The 16,066-nt window shown below is 34.1% G+C and overlaps 1 protein-coding gene across 2 annotated transcripts in view; it reads right to left on the bottom strand.

Annotated features, from left to right (window-relative positions):
* Nucleotides 1-16,066, bottom strand: part of CDH9 (cadherin 9) — a 111,733-nt gene that overhangs the window by 37,562 nt on the left and 58,105 nt on the right. For both annotated transcript variants that reach the window (XM_033059238.1, XM_033059246.1), the window contains one exon: nt 10,608-10,902. In XM_033059238.1, the coding sequence (XP_032915129.1) occupies nt 10,608-10,902 (295 nt within the window). The remainder of the gene's footprint in view (nt 1-10,607; nt 10,903-16,066) is intronic.

Genomic DNA, 16,066 nt, shown 5'->3' with positions numbered 1-16,066 from the left:
AGCAGGTTGCACATGGTTGTGAAGAGTAACATGTTTATGTGAAAGGATATATAGAAGGGTGCATGTTCATATCAAGAGGCTGGCTGATGCAACATGCCATTTCAGAATATAAGTGATATTTTTGGTTTTCAGATGTGAAGCCATGAAAGATGAAAAGATATAACATGCAGTCAGAGGGACAACACCCCAGGCAGACCATATCCCATTGTATTGCCCTGCAGTGTAAGCAAAAGTGCTGGTGTAAAGAATCTGGGAGCATTATGCTTCTGTACACAGATGTGGTGTTATAGCTGAAAATGAAATGAGAGTAAGGAAAATTACTGCATTAAAAAACAAACAAACAAACAAACAAACAAACAAACAACAAACTGGTGTGGATATGGGACAGGAACTTTTAATGCTAGTTCCAAACTCTTATTTGGAGATGTGCAAATCTCTGTTTTGGGGGGAGTGTTTAGTGTTTTGGGTTTTTTGCCTTTTTTTCATTTTGTTTTGTTTGCAGTGTATACAGATAATAGGAAATACAAATTTGTCGTAATAATGTAGTCAGGGAAACAGTTTTGCAATGAGTCATTTCAAAGAGATAGAAAAGGAAAACACATTTAACACAACCCAGATCTGAACATTCCATTTGGCAAGATGATCGTCATTCCAAGGCTATCATTTTAATGTCCAGTGCTGCAGTAAGTGAACTTATTATGATAAATCTATGGAGTAGAACTGTTCTATTCTTCTATGAAGTAGTAGGAAATGAAGTATAAATGAGTTTGTAGTCAGCTTAAGACTGTATCTCCAAAGTTTAGGCCAAATAGTTGACGAAGCCTAAAGTCCCATATAGTGCTATAAAAGTCACCCATCCTGCTTACTAATTGCTGCATTTGAAGTTCTGGCACCTTATTTCTTCCTATGAAAAGTATTTTAGACTAGAACACTGTGACAGGTCAGCAGGTGGAGGTCTAAGGGAGAAGGTCACAGATTGACAGTGAGTTGACAGTGGCTCAACTCTCACAGGACAGAAATAGAAAAAAAAATTATACCTTACCTTCTTGTGTTAGCAGCAAACACTAGTTATTTTTACTTGCTGACAGCACTTCTACAAAACTCCAATTTCTTGTAGTGCCAAGAGTCAGCTGTTACTCATAGCGGGTGACTAAATTGTTCTGGTTTCCCCATTGTGCTACCTCAGACTTGTGGTGTTTTAATAAGAAACCAAACTTTTCCCCATCTCAAAAGAAATTAAAAAGTAAGAAAAGAAGTGTGGAATCCTGTTTAGGTTAGAAGCATTTTTTAGCTGAAATAAAATTGATATGTCAAGTGTTTCTTCAGCTAAGGTTAGACACTGTTGGATGAAAGCGTCTGACCGGCTTTTAACTGCTATATTTTGCATATTTCTGCCACTTCCCTGACACTAGCTCTGGCATCTAACCTCATGTGATCTGAACCAGGGAACAGAAGTTGTAGAAAGGGAATATTGACCTTGAACAATCCATCTTTATGATGATATATCTCCTTAAATTTTCTTCTTCTGGGTTCAGAGGAGAGTGAGAAAAACATAAGAGATCACACCCTGGAGGGAACAAAGACAGCAAAAGGAGAAAAAGAGTACCACTTCTTTTTCTGCAGCTTGAGATCTTATCTGAAATATTAAAGTGTTATGTAAAGTTTGAATTTGTGAATTAGTTGAAATCTTCACAAAGATGTTACAGATGTTTTCTATCTGGGCTTCTGTAAAGCTTTTGACATGGTGTCCCACAACATTATAAATTGAAAAGAGATGGATTTGATAAGTGGACTGTTAGGTGCATAATGAATTGGTTGGACAGTTGCATCCAGTGTGTAGTGGTCAATGCCTCAGTGCTCCAATGGACCTCATTGCCAAGTGGTGTCCCTCTGGAGTTGTACCGGGACTAGTGTAATTTAGCGCTGTAATTAATGACATAGACAAAGGGCTCAAGTGTAGCCTCAGCAAATTTGACCCCAAGCGAGTAACATGATTGACACATCTGAAGAACAGGATGTCATCCAGAGGGATCTGGACAGGCTTATGGGAATCTCATGAGGATAAAAAAGACTGAGTGCAAGGTGCTGCACTTGGATGTGAGCACCATCCCTTGTCAACACAGGCTGAGGCATGAACAGATTGAGAGCAGCCCTGATGAGAAGAACTCGAGAATGCTGGTAGATGAGAGACTGGATTTGACCCAGCAACATGCACAGAGAGCCCAGAAACCAAACATGTTCTGGTTTGCATCAAAAGCATCTTGGTCAGTAGGGTGAGAGACCACCTGGAATGGTGCATCCAGCTCCAGGGTCCCCAGAACAGGAATAACATCAACCTGTTGAAGCAAGTCCAGAGCAGGTCATGAAGAAGATTAGAGGGACAGAGCACATCTCCTTTGGGGAAAGGCTGAGAGAACTGGAATTGTTCATACTGGAGAAGAGAAGGCTTCAGGGTTATATAAAATTGCATCCTTCCAATGGCTGGAGGGACCCAATAATAAAGAGTGAGAGACTATTCGCACGGGCCTGTAGTGACAGGACAATGGGGAATAATTTTAAACTGAAAAAGGGAAGGTTTAGATCACATATGAGGAAGAAAATCTTTAGTTTAAAGGTGGTGAGGAACTGAAATGGGATGCCCATAGAAGTTACCCCAGTCTTGGGAGAATTCAAGACTGGGTTGGATGGAGGTTTGAGAGACCTGGCCTGGTGGAAGGTGTCCCTGCCCATGGCAGGGACCTAGATATATTTAAGGTCTCTTCCAACCCAAACCGTTTTATGATTCCATGATATATACAATGCATACATATTAGTTTTTTATATGATTACTTATATTATATTTTAGGTGTTTATTTTATGTTCCATCTGTAACAAAGAATAATAGTAGTTTTAAATGGATATTTAAATTTTACAGAAATTATGCACATTGACTCTGGAATGAACACCATGAAAAAAGATCCTAACACTTCCATAACATCCAGCTTGAAATCAGTGGACCTGTACAAACTCAAAACTACCTGTTTACAGTATCAGAGCTGTAGTAAGTTCCTTGCAGACATCCTTTTTGCTAAGAAAATGCTGTCCATATTATTTGCATAGATAATGTGTAGACAAATCATAGAAAGATTAAGGTAAAAATAATCATGATCTAAATAAGATTCTCTTGGCTCTAGTGATTTTCTTCTAAATACTAAAAATATGAAGTTTTAAAGCATTTATTTATCCTACTCTTTTAGAGTTCTACCTCATGCCAAATGCAAAATACTTATAAATACTTCTATATACTTTCTTAATAAAAATACTGCACATGTCCTTAATACACTTCATGCCCAAAAGTGAAAGAAAAAAGCTCAAATACTCCAAAATTCTTTGAAAATATCCTGGAAAGATTTATGATTTTGACTACTTAATAAAAAGAGGGTTTTTGCTTTTTACCTTGATGGCTTCAGAAAATGTTACTAGGTATTGAAGTCTTATTTTTTATATATAATTTTTTTTTCATACAAAGACTTCATAACAAAAAACAGGATAAAAATTCTGCATTTAAAAAAGATTCTGATATTTATAAATGTTTTGAAATTCTTTAGTTATATTGGGAAATTCAAAAAGTAGTATTGAAATTATTCTAGTTATGGAATTTCTGCCATCATGCTTAGTTTGACTAAAAGGAATTCTAATTCTATCTTGTAAAATATGAACTTGTGGATGAAATATTTATTTGAAATGTATCTTTCTTTTAAAGCTAACTCAATAATTCATTTTAAAATAGAGTGTACATTAACAATTAGAGTTCTGAAGTATTGCAAGTTAGCAAACTAGTTTTTCTAAACTTGTGTCAAAGTCAAGACAGTCATTCATAGCTTCTTTTTATAAATATCTGAAACCAGGGAAAATATGCAAAGGCGAAAATATAAATATTTTCTGCTGAAACATGAAAGATGAGAGCTGCCTCCCTTTAGTTGTTTATACACATCTATAGATTAATGGTTACTGACATAAGCAAATTCAAAAATAGAAAATGTGATGGTTACTGCATTTGGTTCATTTTCTCCCTTTTTTTCCTTTTTTATTTTTTTAATCATAAGGCCTACTTGCTCTTGTAAGATCTTCCTATACAAAATAACAAACTGTTCCTGAGAAATGCACTTGGTATTATGTAATGCTGAAAATATGGTGTAGCTAAAAATAATATCAAAATGGAGCTCAGTCTTCCTCAAATTAAGTCGTAGTGATGATGATTATAGATTCCCAAGAGACACTATAGAAATATTGAGCAATGATAATAGAACTTCTAAGAGAATCATTGTATAATTGCTGTTTTGGGATATACTACTGCACTCAAAGACAACAGCACAGTAACAAGAATGGTAATGTTAATGCACATTCCCAGTGTGTTTTACTGCAATCTCATCTCGCTTTTCATTCATGTATATGTCTTTTATACGTATATTTTATTTATATCTTTCATTTAGAGTAGCTGATCAATACAAGGCATGATTAGTCTTGCTATAATCCTCTGCACGTCTGTTGAAAATGGACAGATTTACACTTCATGTGTAGCATTCTTCTATCAAACACTGCTGATTAGCTAAAGAAAAACTTTTATTCTAATTATTTTCAAAAAAGTGGTATTATGGAAAAAACATATATTTTAAATGTAACCATTTAAAATATGCTCCTCTATATTTAGATGAATCCTGTTGTGTAGAAATATGTTAGGTATCTTCAGTTAGATCTATAAATTCAGAAAATAGCAGTTTTAAGAAATATTGTTAAACTAAATTAAGCATTGTCCCTTTTCTTAATGCAAAGATTAAAAATTTGTTTTGAAATACTCAACAGCTGCATGCTGAAGAAGCTTAACGAGATAAAACTGATAACTCTTATTAAAATTAGCAAAGAAGGCACAGAGGGATGCAATAATATTGACCTGTGTGCCAAAAGGGATTAACTATGCAGGACATCATTGCTAACTTCCCTTTTCAAAAAGTTAATACCCTTATTTATAGCCTGAGAAAAGTGGTTTACTCAGTGAGGTGAGGTGTTAGTTTTGATTTGATTTTATTTGGGATTTTTGAAGAATGTTTCATTTGGAAAAATACTTGGACTGATCTTATACTCATGTAAGCCTTGAAGATGAAATGAGTAGATTTGAAGTGTGATTAAGGCTGTGTTTTTCATTCTGCATGAAGAGGAAATTAAAAAAAATATTAATGATGCATAATATGTATTTAACTTGCCTGAAGTTCTTGGGGGTTTGGATAGGCATTTCAGACTAGATCATGCTTGAAATCCACCAATTCTCCATTGAGACCAAGACTGCATCTTAGAAATTTGGCATTCCATCAGCTTAATATGTTGAACCTATTTTGTAGATTTCCTTTGCTTTTGTTTTGATTAACCTTTATGGGTCTTCCTAGCCTGTTTTTTCTCATTTTTTGAAATTATATTTTATTGACTCAATTTACTAAAACTGACAAAATGACAGGATTCTTCCAATCAACTCTAGTATTATCCAAAAATATAGCTACAGTGGTTATTACACTTTAGCACTTCAGTGCAGCAGATTATTTTAATGAGAAATTCCATGTTATTGAGTTTTAGAGTGTTTTAAACTAACTTCCTCATTCAACTTTTAAAGTCAATATCAATTTAACATGATCATTTCCATAAAATTTATCTGAAATAACTCTGCAGTCAGCTCACTTCAGTGGTTTTGATTACTCCCAGTACTAACTTTGCTACACAGCGCTTTAGGTTTACCCATAATGCTGTTGGATTGGATCCTATTTAGGCATAGCAGGGCTAATTTATATATAACTTGATGGCTGCACAAACAAGTGCACAAATAGGCATTCATATTTCCCCTGGGCTTGAATAGGTTGTGCTGAAAATCCATGTTATGCTTTCACTCTTCTTACTATCAAACTAGTTAAACATGACGGAGGTTTGCTTATTGGAACTGAAAATCACACATTCTGTCAGAGGTGTTGACTTACCATTTTCCCGTGTGTGCTCTAGACATAGTTATTCCAAGAAACAGCCAGTTACACACTGAGAAGTACATAGTATGATCGCAATTTGAATAACAGATATATACACAGCTGGAAACATTGTTAGTGATGATTCCTCTTCAATTTCTCAATCTTAGTGACATTTACCTGAGCTTTCATAAATATCTGCTGTCATATTTTTTGGACTTGGCAAACGTAATAAATATAATAGTTATGGAAAAAAATGTGGTTTGAGACAGAAAATTGGGGAGACACAAAAATTGAAAGAAACTGGATTTTTCTACAGATTTTTGACCTGCTTATGATGAGTGTATCTATTTCTTATAATGTGTATAGTGCAACCACATAGTGGTTTCCAGTCAGAAAACTTCTTTGATTAGGTATGCAAGAATCTTTCTATACAGTCTAAAAATATGCCTCAAAATCTCAAGTGTTTATGTAGGTAATGCAGGAATAATTTGACTTTTTTATTTCGATTGGTCTTAATAATGATGATCATTCTCTTCCACTCTCTAATTTTGATTTTATTATACTATTCTTATTTTTATTGGTTTGTTACAGAGTAAAATATAGAATTAAAAGGCATCTGAGTTTTTATTCTGCAGTCTTCTGGTTTTCTGAAATGCTATTTTGTGATTCCTTTCTGACTTGCTCTTTCTTGCTCTTTCTTTCTTTCTTTCTTTCTTTCTTTCTTTCTTTCACTTTCTTTCTTCATATTCACTTTATTTGTTCTCACTTTTCATGAGATGCATTACTTTCACAGTAGAAACAGCCTTAATATGTATTACTCAATCAATAATTTTTCTTTTTTTTTTTTGGCTTCATGAAATGGCAGCCAGGAGGGCCTATCCTGTCTTGAGACACATCAGGCACAACATCACCGGCTGGGCAAGGGAGGGGATTGTCCTGCTCTGCTCTGAGCTGGTGCAGCCCCACCTTGAGTATTGTGTGCACTTTTGTGGGGAAGAAAAGAAAAGAAAAGAAAAGAAAAGAAAAGAAAAGAAAAGAAAAGAAAAGAAAAGAAAAGAAAAGAAAAGAAAAGAAAAGAAAAGAAAAGAAAAGAAAAGAAAAGAAAAGAAAAGAAAAGAAAAGAAAAGAAAAGAAAAGAAAAGAAAAGAAAAGAAAAGAAAAGAAAAGAAAAGGAAAAGAAAAGAAAAGAAAAGAAAAGGAAAAGAAAAGAAAAGAAAAGAAAAGAAAAGAAAAGAAAAGAAAAGAAAAGAAAAGAAAAGAAAAGAAAAGAAAAGAAAAGAAAAGAAAAGAAAAGAAAAGAAAAGAAAAGAAAAGAAAAGAAGAAAAGAAAAGAAAAAAAGAAAGAAAATTGATGTCTTTTGGAGAGCATCCAAATGAGGGCAACAAAGATGGTGAACGGCCTTGAAGAAAGCTTCCCCCAGGAACGACTGAAGCCACTTATTCTGTTCATCCTGGAGAAGAGCAGACTGAGGGGAGACCTCAGTTGCAAATACAACTTCCTCGTGAGGGGAAGAGGAGGGGCAGACACTGATCTCTTCTCTATGGTGGTAGTGACAGGACCTGAGGAACTTGTGCCAGGAGAGGTTTAGGTTGGATATTAATTAAAGTTTCTTCACCCAGAGGGTGTTTGGGCACTGGAACGCCTAGGCTACCCAGGGAAGTGATCACAGCACCAACGCTAGCAGAGTTCAAGAAGCGTTTGGACAATGCTTTTAGGCACAAGGTGTTCTTGAAGTGTCCTGTTCATGTCCAGGAGCAGACTTCAGTGGCACTTGAGATTCTTTTCCAGTTCAGGATAACCTATTCTATGGTGCTATGACTTGTTTTGCTGAACATTCTAACCTCAAATTACACTTCAAATTCTACAGGACAGGATCAACTAAAAGCTTTGGGCCTTTTACTTTAAAAACGTTAACTTTTCGGATTGTATTCAAACAGTTAGGGCATCTGCTTCCTTATCTGGAGGAATGGTGCAAAAGGACTCCATGACCAAAAAAAAAAAAAAAAAAACCCACACCAATTCTTCTTCAAAGTAAAACTCAATTGTGTCTTTTATGGATGCTTCCTCAGCTTAAAGTACAGTAATTTCACGATTATAAGCCTCACTGAGTATAAGCCGCACTTCTGGGTTTCAGCAACTTTTTGTTTTTTTGTCCATATATAAGCCGCACCTGATTATAAGCTGCACGTCCAGGTGTCAGCAACTGTCTGGGGTTACAATACAGGATGTGATAAAAGGTATCTATTCTATCACCATCTGTTGAGGGTGGGGACAGTGATCCTTATCTCAATGGCAGATAATCTGCTAATGGGCCATCCATTGAAACCAGGCAGGGCATTGTTCTTTATCTTTTCACACCCCATCCTTCCTCCAGGGAGTCATTTTCTACTAATGGCCCATTGAGTTCCACTATGTGACTGATAAAATTACTGCATCCCATTGGAAGTTGCTCCAGCCAGGGGGAAGAGCCCAACATTTCTTACCAAGATAAAAACAGAGGCTTTGGGACACAAAGGTAGCCCCTTTCTCCACTGGACTCCAGAGGAAAACCGGATTTCTCCACATCACCACTGGAGCTTTAGAGGGAAACTGCACCTTGTACAGGAGCACTGCTTCAACTGAATCACATCTGTCACTGCAGGAGGATGCAGCCACCATTTAATGGGACTGCTACCAACACCCTGCCTGACGGGGTGTCAGGTTGTACTCTGACTTTGTCAGGGTTTGGAATTTGTTTCTTTGTAGTACTGTATTTCTATTTTAATTTCCCTAGAAAAGAACTGTCATTCCTAATTCCCATATCTTTGCCTGAAAGCCCCTTGATTTCCAAATTATAATAATTTGGAGAGAGGGGGTTTACATTCTCCATTTCAAAGAGAAGTTCCTGCCTTTCTCAGCAGACACCTGTCCTCCAAACTAAAACAGCAACTTTTCATTCTTTGTCCATATATAAACCGCACCTGATTATAAGCCGCACTTTGGGTTCGGACCAAAATTTTAGTCAAAATGGTGCAGCTTATAATCGTGAAATTACTGTACATTATGGTTGTACTTAAAGTACCTACGCTGTCATTTTCCTCATCAAATATAAACATTTCATAGACTTAGTATTTCTCAGGTAGTACCAAAGCACCGGATCATACTCACTTCTCTTTTATTCATGCCTCCCCATTGACTAATAAAGTTGAGCTAAATAATAATGTTAAACATAAATATTTTTTCATATTTTTCCATATTTTTCTATTCTCATAGAGTTTCTTCCTTACAAATGTACTTCAAATTAAATACAACAGTGCAATGCCAACACTTTTCTTTCAGTGATTATCAGCAAAGTAAATTCTGAATGAAAACAACTTCTCTGTTTTAATATATCTTTAAAATAAGCCTTCTTGGGGCTCCTCACATTACACATGGTAGTGTATTTGTTTCTTTCTCATGCTTACAAAATATTAGCTTATTATTATGAAATATTTTATAATTATAATATAAAATATTTTATTTTTTTTAAGTAAAAATAATACTCTAATGTTTATAAAACAAATTCTTATTCTGTTATACTTCTACAGTTTTCAGAGATATTAGCTTCTGGGAATTATTTTGTGAAGATGCATATTAATCACAAGATACAATGCGTATTTTATTTTCTCTCTTAACAATGCCATCATCTGAGGCTGATTTTGCAAACCATTATAGTAAGTCATGAGAAGAAAATAACTCTTGAGAATTTTTCTGTTAGTTGCTTCCCATAACCTGTGGATTTTATGCTTACTTATGAGAGAAACTGTCTCTACTTTAAAAAAATGGAGCACTTAGGTAATAATTATAACTTCTGATTAATGTGTGCTGGTGAATATTATCTATCAATTTATATATTTGAATAAAATTCAGATAATTATTTTCCTTTTATGCTTTATTTATCACATCTACTGTAACTCCACATTTTTTACTTTTCATTGCAGCAGTTATAAATATCTCTAAGTTTTCAACCACAAAGGCAAATGTCTTTGAAACAAAAATAGTTAATTATTTAGAGACAGTGCTCATACATTTGGTATGAAAAACTTCAGAATTAAATAATTCCATATTAAAAAACAATCAAAGAAACAAACCACCCGCCAACAAGAACTATCAATACTGGTAACAGAAAGAAGAAGAAGAAAAAAAAAGACATTCGTAAAAACATATTTTGCATCATTTTGATGTATTAATTGATTTACATGCTTACACGCTTAAAGTTGTTTCTGTCTAAAGGTACAAAAAGTTTTGGTAAATTAGACCTTAAAACACAAAGGCAATACTATTTATGCAAGTGACAACACCAGCTGTGACAAAACTATGTAGTAACTGATGAGACAGCCATACATGCTGCATTTCTTGATGGTTCCAGTGGGCTTGAAAGAGTAAAGAGTATCTCATAGCAAGGAAAAAGGATTAAAAAGTGGATAAAGATGAAACAAATCAATAAAAGCAGGAAACAATTATTTATGGTACATGGCTGTCAACAGAAATTGTTTCATGGATATTCAGAGCAGCTAGTAGCAGGTGCTTCAAATAAGAAATTACTTATAAGTTCCCAATCAGCTAAAACCTTATTTTAATTTACATAAGAAGTTTTTACCTACCAACTCCAGACATCTCCGGAATACTGGCGGTGTACATGTCCTTGGTGAATTTTGGTTCATTGTCATTGATGTCATGGATTTTAATGATAAATTCAGACTCTGGCTCCACTTGTCTTCCAGTTTTTCTGTCTATAGCCTTGGCACGCAGCACATACAGGGACTTTTCTTCTCTGTCCAATTTCTTTGCAGCATGAATATCTCCTGTATTTTCATCTATAATGAACAGACTGCCAGCCCCATCTCCCGTTAATATGTATTTTAAATTTCCATCTCCTTTATCTTGGTCAGTGTGTAGCTTCAGAGAGGTAGAAAAGAAGAATTCTATAAATATATGTATTGTTATTACAGACCAAATAATTCAACATATATAAATAAGTCTGTACAATCTTGACTATAATTGGGGTCAGTAGTGGTTATCTTCTGTCAGTCTGTTGGAAAAATTGAAAATTTTAGACTCAGTCATACACAAAAAAAAACTGCAAACAAACTCATAAGGACAGAAGAGGACAGGGAGGATATTGAAATAATATTTTAAATAACACATTTATAGCAAAAAAAAAAAGTATTTTTTTGAACAACCTGACCAGAAACTACCAGAATTCTCCTTTTGGAAGATGACAGGGACTGTAAAACTCCCAATTTTCTATTTGGAAAGTAACATTTGCCTTGTATTTATTAGTTTGTTGTTAAGACAACCAGTTACTTCGACAGAAAAAGAAGAAATTAATTTTAAGGATTAGAGATTCTCACCTTCCCCAAAGCATCTATAAATGTTCTGATTTAAGTAACTTATGTTTCTAGTTGTATTGTTTTACTATTTTAAGGAACATCTTACCTCCGTTGATTACTTCCTTCTTTCTAGTTCTCTCCATACAGAAGAAATAATTTTCAAGAACACTAGGAGGTAAATATTCAAAGCATAAAGAAGGCTTTAACAATCTTTTTCCTACTTGACCTCTTCTTAAGAGTTCAAAAATCTGTCCCTGTGAACTTGCAGGCACTGGTTAATTTGCCATACAGCACCGTGATGAAAAAATGTGTAAAACCAAAATCAAAACAAGTCATTGAAGCTAACCCAGGCACTAGAACTTCTCAAATAATGCACTTCTTCAGCAGTCTATTCCTCTTATTTCATTTACACGGCCATGTAGTTAATTTTTATGAGCATCTACAGTATATTTGCTTTATATAAATCCTTTCAGTCACATCTGGCCACAAACTGGTGACTTGAGTGCTTCTCAAGCATGGACAGGGAGAATCTTATCTTGGTGTGTTTTTTGCTTCTCTGAGTAGAAAATTATAGCATATCAACAACCAGAAAAAATCTTGTTCAGTATCAATAATGGCATTACTCTAGAGATTCACTAGAACAATAAGTTTGTTTTTTGCCACATTTTGCCTTGTTTCTGTATTCCTGTTAGTGTTTACCTCCATGTTTCATAGCTGAGGTATTGCAAATTTTTATTATTCTACCTGTAGATTTTTTCCAAATTATTCACTTTAATTTTTCCTCTATTTTAATACTGTATCATAACAAAAGTCACCAAATACTATCTGATTACTTCTTTGGTCTTCCAGAGGTAAGACTGGATAAGATAACCATCCAAGGTATGTCATATCATAGTATATTTTAGCACCTACTGTGTTCAGTGTCTATCTGCTATAAACACCCGTGAAAATTACTAAAGATTTAATGGTCATCTGCTAAAAAGAGGTTCTATACACCAAAACGTAAAAATGAATGGCAGTCTGTAAACATAAATAATATGAGTTTGCCAAATTTATTTTAACTGCTTGTATGAGCATCTCTGCTGGTAATCCAGGGTATATAACCTATTGAAAGGGATAACAATAGGCAAGTAGTGGGAGCAGTGATCTTTTCTATGCTAACAAGTGGTTCTAATAAAAAATCATATTTATCCATTGCCATTCCTTAATCCATCTTCCTAACAATATACAGATGCTCCAGAGATTAGGCTCATTTATTTTATCCATCTATCCAAACTATCTACAAGGACGTCAGGTAACTCCTATGTATGTTTTGATTTGCTCTTCACATTAGAAGAATCTCCATTTATCTGTGAAGCAATTTTGGAACATCACAGTTTATGAAAAGCTTCTTACTATTTACTATTTAGAATTAATCAACTACAAAATATGCTTTCAACTTATGAGGCAGAGTAAGTTCAAATAATATTGTGAAGGTTTATGCAAAATTACTATACTGATAAATATATTTGTAAAGAGATACTACAACATAATTTTGACCAACCTATGCTGTGTTTCTTGATGACTGGTAATCTTCTATTAACTGATTAAATATTTTGAATTTATAATATAAAATACAATTCCAGCTTTTCAAATGTTAATTATTTTCCATAAAGTCTACAGAAATTTGCCTGTGGTAGATCACATGAAAAAATCTGTGTGTTATAATAATCATGCCCTTTTATTGACTAAAACCAAGGAGCAAGGACAGAAAAATTTTCTTTACAGTAAATAATTTTACATACAAAATAGTTTGTGGAATTTTTTCCATTAGTAAACTGTTTAGGTGTGTGAAAAAGGCTCAGATGTTCAAATCGGAAAAATAATATTAATACATGCCATCTGAAGTAACTCTTGACTGCCGTCATTTCCCTCTACCTTTTACAGATGTAGTAGGACTGGGAATGCCCACCATTTGCAGAAAGAAAAACATCATTCCTGTTGTTTATTCTACACGACCTTTCTCTAATTGGATTGGAGTAGATTAGAAAGCAAAAACTTCACATGGGTGGAAAATGAACATTTCAAACATTTCCTTTCTCATATCACAAATGATTCATTCTGTAAGTCAGATAACCATGAAACACTTTGATAAAAGAAAAAAAAATACAACAAACCACAACCAACACAACTAACACCTCCCCAAATCAAACCTACAAAGAAAAATCCAAAACAGCCTGCTCAAAAATCCCAAACAAAAGCAGATCTAACATAGTATTAAATTTCTCAATATGTATATATAGTACATAGTGACCACTGATAACAAATGCTATTCACATTAATAAATTCGAAACATGTTGGAATGAAGACATAACCTAGATGTACTGCTGAGTATCTGGATCTCTTAATATTCCTTTGCAAATCTTTCTCTCTTTGTAGTCTTCTGTGTGACTGGCTAAAAATTCCCAACACAATTTTTCCTGTGGATCATCAGAGACAAAGATATTGGTAATGATTAGGGGAATGACAAACACCTATTTTTTAAACAATGTGTGTCATAAATATGACCATACTTATAAATTCTCTCATATTCTTTTTTTTTTCTTTTTTCTACATAGATAATTAGCCTGTTTATCCATTTTTAATTGAATATTTATGTGATGTGATAATTGAAATCTTAATTTTCTCAAAAATCTTGACACAAATTTATGCAGATCACTGTTACTCTAATTTTCAATAAATAAATGAGTAAGCAAGCGGAGATTATCTCAGAGTTCTGTAGTATAATTCTCTTTTCCCTAAATCAAGTACCTTGCTCTGGTTTACACTTCATCCTTATTTAGTACTCAATATTTATCAAAAAAGCTCTTTATGGCAAATAACCTCTTGGTTTCAGGCAATATTTTATTTGACTAGGCATTCTTAGTATGTCTGAGGCTAATTCATGACTTCTCTCAAAAGTGCGGTTATTATACACAGTAGACAAGATAACAGTCTTCTTTGAAGTGAAAATACATCTCAAATTATTATGTTCAGGAATTGGTATGGAATGTGAAACAAAATACAGAGCGAAAAAAAAAACAACTTAGAAAAGAGCTCCTTAAAAGTCCATGTTCCTTATTAATTCAGTTTAAATTTACTAAATTTTCTATAAACTGCATCTGATCTCATGCTTAAGTCTTTATAATCGACAGTTACTCTTTTCAAGTTAGGCAGACATATAATCAATGGAAAAAGATAAAATCAATGGACAGCGTTAACAAATAATATAGTGATACTAATGCATCTTCTGCATTTAGAAGCAAGACATTGCTAGACTTCATTTAGATTTCATTTTATTTGCAGTTTACTTGCATACAACTATTGTTTCAGAAGAAAAGGAGAAAAAAGAGCAATAAGAACTATTTATTCCTAGTGATGGTTATGAATAAATACAATGAAAACATTTATTTGGTTGCCTAAATTCAGAAAGGAGGTATAATCTCCTTTGTGAAGAGGGGAAATTAAAGACAAGGGCATTTTCATAGAGGACAGACCCATGTTTATGTTGTGGTAGGAACTCTGTTAATGCTTACAAATTAGGAGGTTTACAGCCTGCCTGTGTATATTGGTATAGAAAAAGGTCTGTTACTACAGATCTCTTACCTCCACTACCTCCACCCATACAGATGTCCGTGGCAGAAGAATCCTGATGTCCTGTGGGCTATTTGCCTCTAAATACTTTCTAGTAGATGTGAACAATTTTCTTTCCTTACTTTTAAAGTGAAAAAAATATACTGGAGGATTTTTGTGGTCAAATAAGCCGTTTAGTGGCACTAAATTGGTATATCTGCATATTTTAGTGGGAGATGAAGACAAGACCAGGCTAATTTCCACACTATCCTGGTGAAACTACTACCAGAACACAAGTGACCTTCTTAAAGGGTATGTTGATGAATCAGGATTGCATGGAGCAGCACTCAAAGTTAGAACAGAGATGCACATGGGAGGGCAAAAGGTATTCACTGTCAAACACATTGCCTTGTATATTGTGTATTGTGCAATATTGTTTGTAGCTCACCCTTACTTGCTATTTAGTATTGTGTAGAAGTAAAATGTCATTACGATAAAAGTCATAAAAATTACATTCTATAACTTTAATGTCCTCACAATATTTATTAGCTCCATCCTGTAGAATTGTGAAGACATTTTCATAATTTCTGTGATTTTGCAATGATAATCTAAAGGATTTAATTTCCCTTTTGCATTATATTTGAGTGATGGAATTCCTAAGAAATCTGGTCTATAGCAGTCTTTTCCTTGATTTCTTTCCATTTCCATCAGTGAAGCTAGATTTGTATTTGTATTTATACAAACCATTGAAAATGTTAATGGTAAGATTTTGAATACCTGTGTATGTATTTCAGATACTCAGAATAGCCTCTTGCATGCTGTTTGTTAATTTTGTCTGGAGTAGTGTTTTATTTTGATGTATGTCATTCAATGGTCTTTCTTAAAGGAGTTTTTTAGGGTTTACTACCTGGGTTTTTAATTCCAATTTCTGGAGTATAAGAATAAAATGTGAAGAGTAAATGGTGCTAGTTATTTTGGTTTGAGATTATCACGAGTCAGCAGGAGTAACCTGGAAGCTATAAACTACAAAGATTTTTAACCCTGTGAAAATGAAAACTTATCTGTCTTATCTGTCTTGTTATATGACATGTATTTCTATTTAAAATTTTGAAGAACCATAATGCAGCTGTATGAATACA

The sequence above is a fragment of the Catharus ustulatus genome, chromosome 1 (genome assembly GCF_009819885.2).
Source record: "Catharus ustulatus isolate bCatUst1 chromosome 1, bCatUst1.pri.v2, whole genome shotgun sequence".
NCBI lineage: Eukaryota > Metazoa > Chordata > Aves > Passeriformes > Turdidae > Catharus > Catharus ustulatus.
This window is presented reverse-complemented; position numbering and strand designations above follow the sequence as displayed.